The 13119-nt window shown below is 37.6% G+C and overlaps 1 protein-coding gene across 4 annotated transcripts in view; it reads left to right on the forward strand.

Annotated features, from left to right (window-relative positions):
* LOC126091883 (kelch domain-containing protein 3) overlaps window positions 1–13119 on the forward strand; it is a 124173-nt gene that overhangs the window by 41875 nt on the left and 69179 nt on the right. For all 4 annotated transcript variants that reach the window (XM_049907166.1, XM_049907168.1, XM_049907167.1 and 1 more), the window contains exon 4: window positions 10210–10397. In XM_049907166.1, the coding sequence (XP_049763123.1) occupies window positions 10210–10397 (188 nt within the window). The remainder of the gene's footprint in view (window positions 1–10209; window positions 10398–13119) is intronic.

Consider the following 13119-nt stretch of genomic DNA (forward strand, 5'->3'; position numbering starts at 1 on the left):
AGATGGTATACCAGTCAGGTTCCTTTCAGAGTATGCAGACACAATATCACCCTTCTTAGCAATCATATACAACTGCTCACTTGACAAAAGGTCTGTTCCTAAAGACTGGAAAGTAGCGCACAGGTCACACCAATATTCAAGAAGGGGAAATAGGAGTAACCCATTGAATTACAGACCCATATCACTGGCCTCAATTTGCAGTAGGATTTTGGAGCATATACTGTACTCGAACATTATGAATCACCTTGAAGAAAATGACTTATTGATACATAACCAACACGGATTCAGAAAATATCATTCTTGTGCAACACAGCTAGCTCTTTATTCCCATGAAGTAGTGAGTGCTGTCAACAAGGGCTCTGAGATTGATTCCATATTCCTATATTTCCAGAAGGCTTTTGATACTGTTCCTCACAAGTGACTATTAATCAAATTGCATGCATATGGAGTATTGTCTCAGTTGTGTGACAGGACTCGTGATTTCCACTCAGAGGTCACAGTTCGTATTGATAGACAGTAAATCATTGAGTAGAGCAGAAGTGATATCTGGCATTCCTCTGCTGTTCCTGATTTACATAAATGATCTAGGTGATAACCTGAGCAGCCCCCTTAAATTGTTTACAGATGACACCGTAATTTACCGTCTAGTAAAATCATCAAATGATCAATTCCAATCACAAAATGATCTAGAGAGAATTTCTGTATGGTGCAAAAAGTGGCAATTCGCACTAAACAAAGAAAAGTGTGAGGTCATCCACATAGGTACTAAAAGAAATCCGATAAATTTTGGGTGTACGATGAATTTCACAAGTCTAATGGCTGTCAATTCGACTAAATACCTAGAAATTACAATCATGAGCAACTTAAATTGGAAAGACCACGTAGATAATATTGTGGGGAAGGCTTTGTTGGCAGAACACTTAGAAGATGCGACAAACCCACTAAAGAGACAGCCTACATTACCCTTGTCCATCCTCTGCTGGAATACTGCTGCACGTTGTGGGATCCTTGCCAGGTAGGATTGACGGAGGACATCGAGGGAGTGTAAAGAAGGGCAGCTTGTTTCGTGTTATCGTGCAATAGGGGTGAGAGTGTCACTGATATGATACGCGAGTTGGGGTGGCAGTCACTGAAACAAAGGTACTTTTCTTTGAGGTTCGATCTATTTACGAAATTTCAATTGCCAACTTTCTCTTCAGATTGCGAAAATATTTTGTTGACACCCACATACATAGGGAGAAATGATCATCATAATAAAATAAGAGAAATCGGAGCTCGAACGGAAAGATTTAGGTGTTACTTTTTCCCACACGCCGTTTGAGAGAGGGATGGTAGAGAAGTAGTATGAAAATGGCCCGATGAACACTCTGCCAGATGCTTAAGTGTGAATTGCAGAGTAACTATGTAGATGTAGATGTCATTGTATCACACCCTCCACTAACATAACTCTTAATTTTCCCAGTTCACTGTAGGATGGTTAAAGTCTTCGTCAATGATTACAATATGACTGGGGTATATAGGTACAAGTGAATTGATGTTTTCTCCGAAGTTTTTGGTTACATCAGGCGATGAGTATGGTGGGCGATAGAAGAATCCAATTATCATTTTATGCCCACCTATGATACTGAGTCTTGCCCAAACAGTCGCACATGCAGCTTCAGTTCCTATCTCAATGGATTTGAGTTCATTGTCTACTGTAATTTCCGTTTCCCACTTGCCTATGCTTTTGATACACATAAATTTTACCCAAAAATCTCACTACTACCGATTTCAAGTTTTAACCAGCTTTCTTTACCTAGTATTATGTGAGTTTCACTGCTTTTCACAAGCACTTCAAACTCTGACATTTGGTTGTGAATGCTTTGTCAGTTTACCATTAGGATTTTAATACTTTCACCCGTTTGAGGCTTTTTTTCCCCTCTTACACTGATACTTCTGGGTTTCTTACAGCTGTCATTACCTGGATTGGATTGAGAGTCGCCTAATCAAAAAAAACCTTGTGTGCATCCCACACACACTCAGCTACCTGAGTAGCAGCCTTTGATGTGTAGTTCACACCTGAACTGTCTATTTAGGGCAACCCTACAGTTCTCAACCCTGTGGCACAAATCCAGACAGTCACAGCCTAGCTTGTCACAGAACCTTCAAAGTATCTGATTCAGTCAATCCACTCGACTCAGAACCAAAGGACCACAACCAGTTCTGGGGACAGTGCTACAAACTGCGAGCTTTGTTTAAACTCCATGCGCAAGGCTGGTCTTCTCAATCTTCTCTGCCAGTCCCTGGAATGACCCAAGAATGATCTCAAAGCCCAGATGACATTCATCATTTGTTCCAACATATGCCATTGTCTGCAGTTGGTTGCACTCTGTTTCTTGAGTGGCTGCTGGAATTGCCCCTTCAACATGATGAATGAGGCCCTGAGGCATACACACTGAGTGCACCTGATGTCCTCTCTTGCCCCTTACTGCCATTTCCCTAAGGGCTACCATCATCCACCATATGTATGAACTGCCAACAATTAATAGACCCTATTCTTTTGCTTTTGCCACCGTCTGACACCAGACAAAACGGGTTTTCCTAAAACAGGTGAAGTGAGTCCCACTGGCTCCGTTCCATTTTCAGTGAAAGACAGCACCTCAGACTTGTTGGTTAGGGGGATTGGTACAACAGCCTTAGTCCTCTCTGGTCCCGATCCACACTGTACACAGTGCCTAGCTCTACCATTGACATGCCACTTGCAGTCAATCAATTAGGTAGGTAATGACAGATCTTGTACTTTCTGCAGAGGAGACAGAATCTACAGGAGAGGATTATACTTCAGGTACCTCTGGTACAGGTATCATAGGTACACAATTCTCACGAGCCCTTCCAGCACACCAATTTGCAGTAGCCGCCAATTGTTTGACAGTAGTCAGGGCAATTTCAAGCTGCGTACGAATGTCAACCAATTCATTCCATGTTCGAGAACAGCATTCACAGTGGGGCTCTGTGTTGGCTAGTGCAGTGTATTACAAAGCAGTGAACAAAGAACCTTAAATTAAGCTCATTGATTATCATTTGATCTGTTGAGCTAAAAGTTGCTAATCCCTGTAAGAAATGAAATAAATGCACAAAACGAGATACCTATAAAGGCAACACAAAAATGTGTGGTAAAAATTGGTAGTTTCCAAAAACATTTTGAGATTAATTATAGTTGTTAGCAAACTGAAAAACAGGGTTAATTTAAGGTAAATGCAGATAATATATATTGGGTTACTCCTTTTTAAGGGAAAACTAGATGTAACATAATATGTTTGTTAGAAAATCTGCTACAGTAGCTAGATCACAAATGCCAGTTGGCTACAAATTGCATGTAGATTAAACAAAGCACAATGGTAGCTTCAGGAAATTCTCAGAAATGTACTTTTATTTGTATTGATATACAATGAAATTCAGGGGTAATGTATTCTTTGGCTGAACTGTAAACGCTGATTTGCTACAAAATAGATTATGTATCCAAAACACTTGTACCGGTAATTTATGAAAATACCGTTTTGAAGCGTCCAAAAATTCTCAAAATAACCTGTTTCTCATGGAATTGTACAGTGATATTGGAGAACAATTGTTTTGAATGAGGATAGGCCTACTGTTCTCAAAACTTTTAAAAGAGCACAATTTCGTTTAAGTTGGAAATTTTACAGTATATCGCAATACAAATGGGTATTGATACAATCAATGAAAGATTATGCAGAAACAATGTGAATCTAGAGCTTTAAATTGGCAAGCAATCTTGTACACATGGTCTCACACAAGGGAAAATTTCAAAGTCTGCTTTTATATATAAATAAATGTGCGTATTGTACAGGTTTTTCACTTAGCGTGGCAAACAAGAACATTGCGTTGCGAGTTTGTCTTGATCAAACTCACTAAAATGGTCAGCACCAACAAAACTCGTCTTCTGCCTGTAGCAGCTAACAATGCTGACGTATACTGTATCATCCCAGTACATCCTTGTCAAGTGTGATAGATTTTGGCTCTTTCTTTGTGCACCATTTGTCCAACAGTGAGAAATTGGTGATGCTTCTGTTTCATATGCATCTCAGTGTCAGACACAGTTTTGGAACACTCCTCTGTTGCTGCTGTATGTCACAAGAAAATGGAACCAACAAGACATCACCAAGAAGATCCAAAACTTAGTACTTCAACATAATCTGGTTCTGACTCTCAAAGTAAATGTAAAAAGAATAGCAGGCATTAGTTTCAGAATGCTACTCATAATTTATGGTAAAAAGTTATGAGGTATAAAGTTGATTTAAGCCTTTGCATTTTTCTTGCTATTGCAGTTTTTACGAATATTAGTGTATTTTGTTGAATTTGTCATATCACTCAAAGAATTTTATGACTTGTTGGCGGTTGTCAATTTGCTTATCGTCTGTGAAGAAACAATACAGCAAAGTAGCAAAATAAGAATTTTATATGAGGGACAAAAAACTGTCTAAAATGCCTAATACATTTCACAGTGGCACTAAAATTGCATCGTAGCACTATAAGGAAATATTGGATCAAATACAAATGTGAAACAAAGAAAAATAAACTTTTAGAAAGCTTAATTACAGTACAGACAAGGAATTGTCTCTGTATTTATGCCATGATCTGTTACTTACGCGGTATTTGTTTGTCAGTCTCCCGGCATGACTTGATACATTTTGTTGGTATTTGGTGCTGAGAAAGCTAGTAAGAACACGCTTTGGAGCATTAATCATTTTTTATTGAACGATTTCATAGAAATATTTTAAATAAATATACTTTTCCCGTAGTTCCAATAATGTCTGCACATTTCTTCAAGAAAAATCCTAACCATCATTCAGAGCAGCAACAGAGAATTATGCTGCACTGATGCTCATCACATACTTACCTCCACGATAATTTTAATTCATAAGAAATGTTGTCATAATAACTATGACAATCTTTAGGAAGAACAGATTTAAGTTGTTGTAAATGATCCCATTTAGATTTCTTGATTTCAGTCTTTCCTTGTATCTCCAAGAATTTTACTCGGATGCCTCGGTAATTCTTGCCACACCTTGTCGAAAGAGCACTTGTAGTAAATAATACCATTTGGACAGTACTGTAGCACCCTCAGATTGGTAACTGTAGGCCCTTTTTAACAGCTCTTCCAGGCCTAATTGAGTCGTACAGCCACAAACTTTTCTCTATGTAGTTGATGAAAAAGGAATAATCTAGGTAATGGACTTTGTATGGCTCTGGCTTTTTTTCTTGCTTCTTTAGATATCATAGCGTATTGGCTAGGAAGTGTAACTTCACATCCTTTAAGCTTGCACTCAATGGAACTTTGAACTGAGCCACGTTCCATTTGAGTATGGCCTTTCTTCAAAAACTTTTGTGTAATCAATACTCCAGTATCAATTGCTAATCTTAAAAGAGCATTTGATAAAAACACATTTCTGTTCAAATATGTGCGGCCGTCAGAATACAGAATGACTAGAACGGGATTTTCCTTAATCGTTCTGGATAGGGTGTCCACGATGCATGAGGCAAAACATGATGCTACTAAATCACCTTGTGTTTCATCGAACCAGTAACATACTGCATCATGACTTTCTAAATTATACATTGTAAAGTTATGAACAGCCGACTTTGTTTATAATAAACTGCACTTGCACTTGAAAATGGAGCTACTTTCGTGGCCTGTAAGTCTATGGTGTACACTGAGCAGAGCTTGTGCTGGGCTTCTTTCTTGTCAGCATCTTTTTGCATCCTTGCCTGCTCTTTCCGTTCTGTGTATTGCTTCCACACGTCTTCACTCAAGTTACCAAGCCTGTAACTACAACATAAGTCGCACTGGTCTTTCGTGGAGGAAAATAAGCTAATATTACCATCTTCTAAAATCAAGTTAAATGTAGCCCGACTTAATGGTGAAACCTTCTCTGCATGACATTTTTCCACATAGAGTCCATACAGCTGTTGTTTGGATTGTAGAATAGGCTCAAGGTAGAACTTTGAGGAGTATTTCCTGCAGTAATGCAATGGAAGTTTCGGAAGAGAGTTCAGGAATTCTTTCATGAAGGTTCTCTCATCTTTCTTCTTCGTCTGTTTGATTCGAGGTCATGACAAGATTCTGTATCAGGACTCGTGTGAAATTACCCAGCCAATATCGGACACTCCGTTCTTTAATCCCAAGAGTATTGAGAAACATCTTTTTGCATACTTTGTTTCCCCAGCTCATTTTTGAAATGATAAATGAGCGTCCATTTTCTCCTGGATTTGCCAGTGTTCTTTCCTGGATGTTTGGTTGGAATTATGTCCACAAGATTGATAATGGAAACCTTCCTCTGATCCCATGACCTTGTTTCCAAAAATGGGTTAAATACTGCCTGCCTATCATCAGCAGAAAACTGATAACACTTCCTTTCAACGGATTTCTGGCACATCTTTGAAGTACATGTTGGACCTAATTTTCGTACCTCTCTTGGAGTATCATGAGTGATTTTACCAATTCGACTTCTGTTGTATCCAATGTACACCTGTCCACGCATTCTTAGAATTTTATTGGCTTTTTTCTTCCAATCTTCAGGATGTGGTTTAGACTTCCTTTTCCAGTCACTGTTTACGTCACCATAAAATTCTTGGCCTTCTCTGGCAGCATCATTATTGCTCCCATGATCTTCTGATAATTTATCCAGAGTGTTTGGCAAAGAATGAGCACCATCGCATAGCAGTGAATGTGAAGTACTGTCGTCTTTAGTGGAAACTGTGACTGTGGTTTCATTTTGTGCATTGTTGGATACAGCCACTGAAGTTTCTAGATGGAAAAATCTTTTTAAATTAATTTAAGCAGACAAAGATGAAGCTCAAATTCATGTATTTATGAGAACGACAGCATGAGTAATATTATTGACAATAATCCCAAGAAAATTTTCCTGCGACGAAATTAATTTTTCCTCAGTAAATGTAACTTCAGCGTTATGACTTCTCTTGCCTGTTGTTTGTTCTGCATTTATGGAAGATCCTACAAGAAGGTAGACAGTCTAGAAATCTTTGGCAGAAATGAATAAAGCACAGAACGAGTGAAGTGGGGGTGTTCTGATTTATATCACTATAAGACACTTGCGGTGCTACTAACATTCAAAGGTGAATAATAAAACAATTTTCTTACCACTGTCAGTCACTCTCAGGAATGATTCTCCACTTTCATAAGCTGATTTCAGCTGAGAAACAATTTCTTCTTCAGTAAAAAGATAGTCATCTATATTTGCTGTCCATTATCACGAATGAAGCTACAAGCATGGAACTACTTTTGAGCACTTTTGAGCACTGTTAAATACGTAATAAGGCAGTAACAATGTGCTGTGGCTGCGCGCGCTTTTGTATTTACGCGGTATTGTTTACAGTATCCATAGATACGCGGTATTTAATTCTCTACTGTTCCGTGGTATTGCCATCTATTTATTTGCTGTGTCACATACACAGTATTGTTTTAGATAATTTTTTCGTGGGTAAATAATTAAAAATGCAGCATTATGGCGTTAAGAGCAGACGCACGTAAGGTCAACGACATCATCTGACTGAAAAATCGGCAATTTTTCAGTTCCGCGGTATTGTTTCTTAATCGACGTTATGTAAGTACAGCTCTTATTTTATGTTGACAGTAAATCTTATTTTGTTTTACAGTGTGAAAAATGTAGTCAATTAAAGTTGGTAGATTCTGACCATTATATTGATGAACTCTGCAGTCTGTTATTATTCAACCTAACAGTTAGATTTTTCCATTCCATAAATTTATTTTGGTGAAATAGTGTTTCTTTAAACAGTGCATAACTGTCCCTAGTATTGTCTGATCAAAGGGAACTAAATGCAAGCTACTGCTCAGGTGAAATTTGCTACTGCAGATACGTTTGTGTATTCATTCTTTAGTCGACTTATAACAACAATAATAATATTAAAAAAAGTCATTATAAATGAACAGCTAAATCAGTTGACCCTGTAGTTTTGATAAAAACTTCTGAATCTTTTTTTCTCTCCCTGTAAAATACAGTACTCTTGAGTACTTTCCACACTTAATGCTGTGTAATATCCACAAATTGCTACACCTAACCAATTACTCAGGGAAAGTAGGCAGAAGATACTTAAAACTATTATGTGGGTAATGAAGCATTCCTCAGTAGCTCACACATCGTATTTATCTGTGGAAAGCAAGGGTAGAAGTTTGAGTCGAGCCTAGTACACAGTTGTAACATGTCATTTAGCTTCATCCACCCAACTGGTTAAATGTTATGAACAGTATTAGCTATGCCTTTCTTGATTAAAATGAGTAAAATATTAAAGTTATTTGATACAATTACAATGGAATCATTGAACAGATAGAGGACAACAAGGCTGACTACAGCTGAATTTAATGGATCTAGACCAGTGGTTCCCAACCTGGGGATAATTACCCACAGAAGGGATTTTTTTTTTTTTGGGGGGGTGGAGGGAGGAGCTGGGGAGGGGAAAAACAAAAGGGTTTCAGTCATGCTACTAATTATTTGTAAAAGGTCATTACTGTTATCATTATTTCATAGGACTGTAACACTGATTATGTAAGTTAGCTATTATAACATTGGTAAAAAATGCTAACATTAATACATGATACAATGTGGTGTAGGTCACAGCTTTTGAAACTTATCTGTTGTTGTTGTTGTTTACAAGCTAGGTACAGTGCATACATTTTAACTTGGATGATTCTAAATGGGGATACAGGGCATGGTTGAAGCAGGTTTTGCTAGAGAGAGGAGTGGTGCAGAAATGTATGTTTTGTAACAAGTGTCTGCCCTTAACGTCTTCAATGTGAGTGGTTAGCATTCTTTTGGGAGAAGGGTCTGGGGAACTGCTTCATTATTCTATAACAAAGATTGTTAGAAGTAAGCAACACCACTTGTCTCACTGACTCATTAATTCATGGTTTAATAAAGCACCTGCAAAAACTAAATATATATCTTCTGTCATTTTATAAATAAAAGTGTTCAAAGAAGATTTTTCATTCCAAAGTGTAGTCAGGCACTAACATTGATCTGAGGTGGGGCATACGTTACTAGCTAATATGTCATTGCAGTCAGGGTAATAGTCTCAGAAGGGTTGTGAACCACTGATTAGGACAAAAATGGTCAGGGATATGCAATGAATCAAGGGATATATTAACAAGTGAAGCACCTATAATGCACTTCATTAAAATTAACTGTCACTATTAAATATCCAGCATGCTGGAATAGCTGTAGGTCAGCATCAAATTTTCAATTAATCTAAACATAGTCAAAAATGGTATTTCCGAAGATGTGAAAACCATGACGGAAATGTGCAGTGATCAGTTACAGCGCATACAGGTAATCTGTACAATGATTTGAAAATGGGTCTCGGCCCAAAACTAGTCATCAAGTGGTAAAAAAAGTAAAAGTTTTTCATTTTACTGTAAATTGTTTGTGTTGGTCTAGCTAAGTAAGTTTAATATAGTGAAATTGATAGGCTAACGACTTTTCCTCAGTTGTTGTGAATACCTGCTGTCATTAATTTCCTAATTAGGGAAAGCTGTTTTTAAGCCAAAAGTTGGTTTGAATACCTCAGTACTTTACTAGGCTTGGTCCAGGTGGAGGTGGTATACTATTGCCTTACTTTGAAATCATTTACCAAGCTAGTTTTTTTTAATTTTTTTTTTTTATAAAGGACCTGCAGTTTAAAGTGTACTCTGAACTGTTGTGTAACCTGGCGTCACATTAACAAATTGGTTTTAGATGTGAAAGAAGTACTGACAGAAAAAAAAAATCCTAGGACTGACTAGATCAACCTCAAACTTTTGGATTTATAGGCTTGCATTCAACTTCTGAACTAAAGATCCTCTTCAATTGTTGGTTTAAATTTTCATGGTCACATCGATATTTATCATAGAAGAATAGTTTATTTTAATAATTGAAAATAAGGTTTTAATTTCTACTGCTTTGTCTGGTGAAGGTTATGTTAATTTGGCTCTCTTTTCTCCTTACTTCCTGTGAAGGATTTGTAAAAAAAAGAAAAAAAATGTGTGTGTTAATAAAAAAGACAGTGTTACTAAATTATGTAGGCATTTTAGTAACAGTATTCTCAGTGTTCTGCTCCAAAAATCTGTTTTATTCTAAATTATCAATTGCATGATCACATCCCATAGAAAGTTATCAGTTCATTCCCTGCTATTTTCAGATAATTTAACTTGGAGCAGTCCCAAAGTGAGTGGGATGATTCCTGCTGCAAGAGATGGCCATTCAGCTTGTGTAATTAATAATCAAATGTTTGTCTTTGGAGGCTTTGAGGAACAGATGGACAGATTTTCACAAGATGTCTATGCTTTAGACCTGCGCACAATGGTGTGGAGATACATAATAACTCAGGTACTTTCATACTTCTATGTGTATAGATAGTAATGTTCTTAATTTGTTTCATCATATGTCCTTTGACTTGTTTAATTCTATCTTCCTACCATGTTCGTCTTTCCATCTGTGCACTTCTAGTACACTCAGCATAATATTTTTTAAATATTCTAATCTTGTCATCTACTGCTCTTTCCAGCAGTGAGTGAACTACCCTTAGGTATCTTAGTATGAATTAGCACACACTCTAGGAATCATTATTTCTTTTCTCAGCACTTCCCAGTTTCAATCTGCTGGGCACACACATTCGATATATCCATTTCATCAGCAGCATTGTTTTGTAGCATGACCGTACAAAAGCTAGAATGAAATTTGGCTCTGCAACAGTGTGAGCGCTTATACGAAAGTTTATGGCAGGTTAAAACTGTGTGTCAAATCAATACTCTAATTCAGAACTTTGTGTATCACTGGCAGGAGCTGTATCAGCTGAGCTACCCAGTCATGATTCATGACCCCTCCCCACAGCTTTACTTCTGCCAGTACCTCATTTCCTACCTTCCAGATTTAATAGAAGTTCTGCAAAACTTGCAGGACTAGCAGTCCTGGAAAAAAAGGTATTGGAGAGACATGGGTTAGCCACAGCCTGTGGGGTGTTTCCAGAATGAAATTTGTCACTCTGTAGTGGAGGATGCAGTGAATTCTGGAAACATTCCTCAGGCTGTGGCTAAGCCATTAATCTGCAACATCCTGGGGGTTTTTCTAGAACAAAATTTTTGATTCTGCAATGCAGTGTGCGTTGAAAAGAATTTCATTGTGGAAGTATCCCCTAGGCTACGGCTAACCTGTGTCTCCACAATATCCGTTCTACCAGGAAAGCTAGTGCTGCAAGTTTTTTTAGTTTTCCAGAACTTCTGTGAAGTTTGGAAGGTAGGAAATGAGGACAGGTCATGATTTGCACTGTGGTGCCTCAGCTCTGTGAAAGGCAAAGCTTGTGAGTTCGAGTCTCGGTCCAGCATGCTGTTAAAACCTGCAAGGAAGTTTCATTTCAAAAGCTTCTCTTCTCATCTACACTGCTCATTGTCCACATTTCACTTCCTTTTAAGGACATACACTTAAGACAAATACTTTCGGAAAAGGCTTTCTGATAATGCTTCAGTTTGTATTCAGTATTAACAGATTTCCCCCCCCCCCTCCGCCCTTTTTTTTCCCCCATAGTGATAACCAGTCTACATTTCATATCCTCTCTGTTTTGGATACCATCAATTATTTTGCTGCCCAAATAGCAAAACATATTTACTATATTTAGTGCCTCATTTCCTAATCTAATTCCCTTATCATCACCTGATGTATTTTGGCTACATACCATTACCCTTATATTATTTTTGTTAACATTCATCTTGTACCCTCCTTTCGAGACACTGTAGTTTCATTCAGCTGCTCTTCGAAGAACTTTGCAGACACTGATAGATTTGCAGTGTCATAATTGAATCCCAAACTTTTTATTTATGCTCCCAGAACTTTTAATTTCCTTTACAAACATCTTCCTGGTTTCCTTTGCAGCTTTGTCAGTGTGCAGACTGAATAACGTTGGAGGTAGGCTGCAACACTGGCTCACTCCTTTCTGAATTACTGCTACCCTTTCATCTCCTGCTACATTTATAACTACAGTATTATTTCTCTACAAGTTGGAGATAGCCTTTTGCTTCCTTTATTTTATCTCTGCTACCTTCAGAATTTCAAAGAGTTCATTCCTTGAAAACAGTATCTAAATCTACAAATATTATAAATGTAGGTTTGTCACTCTCCATCTTATCTTCTTTGAGAAGTCATAGGGTCATTATTTCCTTGTGTGTTCCCATATTTTTGTGGAATGCTAGTTGCACTCCCCAGAGAGTGAATTTTACCAGTTTCTCCATTCTTCTGTAAATAATTGTCAGTATTTTGTAACCATGCCTTATTAAAATTATGATTTCGTAATAGTCACATCTGTCAGCACCAGCATTCTTTGGAACTGGAATGCGACAACATTCATCTGTATCACATGGCTGATAGTTCCTGCATACTGGGTGAAATAGTTTCAGCATGGCTGGTTCTTCAAAGGATCTCAGTGATTCTAAGGGAATATCATCTACTCCAAGGGCCTTCTTTCATTGTATGTCTTTCACTGTGCTGTCAAATTCTTCACACAGTATTGTGTCCCCCTTATCATTTTCATCTACTTCCTCTCCCTTTCTGTCATAAGCCCTTTTATGAATTCCTTCCACCTTTCAACCTTCCGTTCTTCATGCAATTCCTACATTGCATTGTGCTTAAAACTGATTTGCCATTGAGCTCTTACTTTTCATACAAGTTCTTCTCTTTTCTACAAAGGTTTGTTGTATTTTTCTATAGGTGCTATCTTCCCCATAGTCAGGCTTGCTTGGGCAACTTTAGATATTTTCCTAGATTGCTCCTTTGCACATTCTGTCATACTTAATTTTTAGGTATCTGTATTCCCTTCTGCCTGCATCATTTGTTGTATTTTTATACTTTCTCTTTTTGTCTCTGAACCCTTGAGCAGGCTTGCCATTTTTCATACACGTGCAGCTGCGTGGCATACTTCATACACATGTAATGAATATCTGTCTTTATGTATCCGAGGTAAACATGTATCAAAATCACAGTGTGACCTTAGTTTAATCAGACAATGATAAAGTAAACTTCATAATGTGAGCTAAAGCACAATTCAATTAAACAGTAATGA

Source organism: Schistocerca cancellata, chromosome 7 (assembly GCF_023864275.1).
Source record: "Schistocerca cancellata isolate TAMUIC-IGC-003103 chromosome 7, iqSchCanc2.1, whole genome shotgun sequence".
Lineage (NCBI taxonomy): Eukaryota > Metazoa > Arthropoda > Insecta > Orthoptera > Acrididae > Schistocerca > Schistocerca cancellata.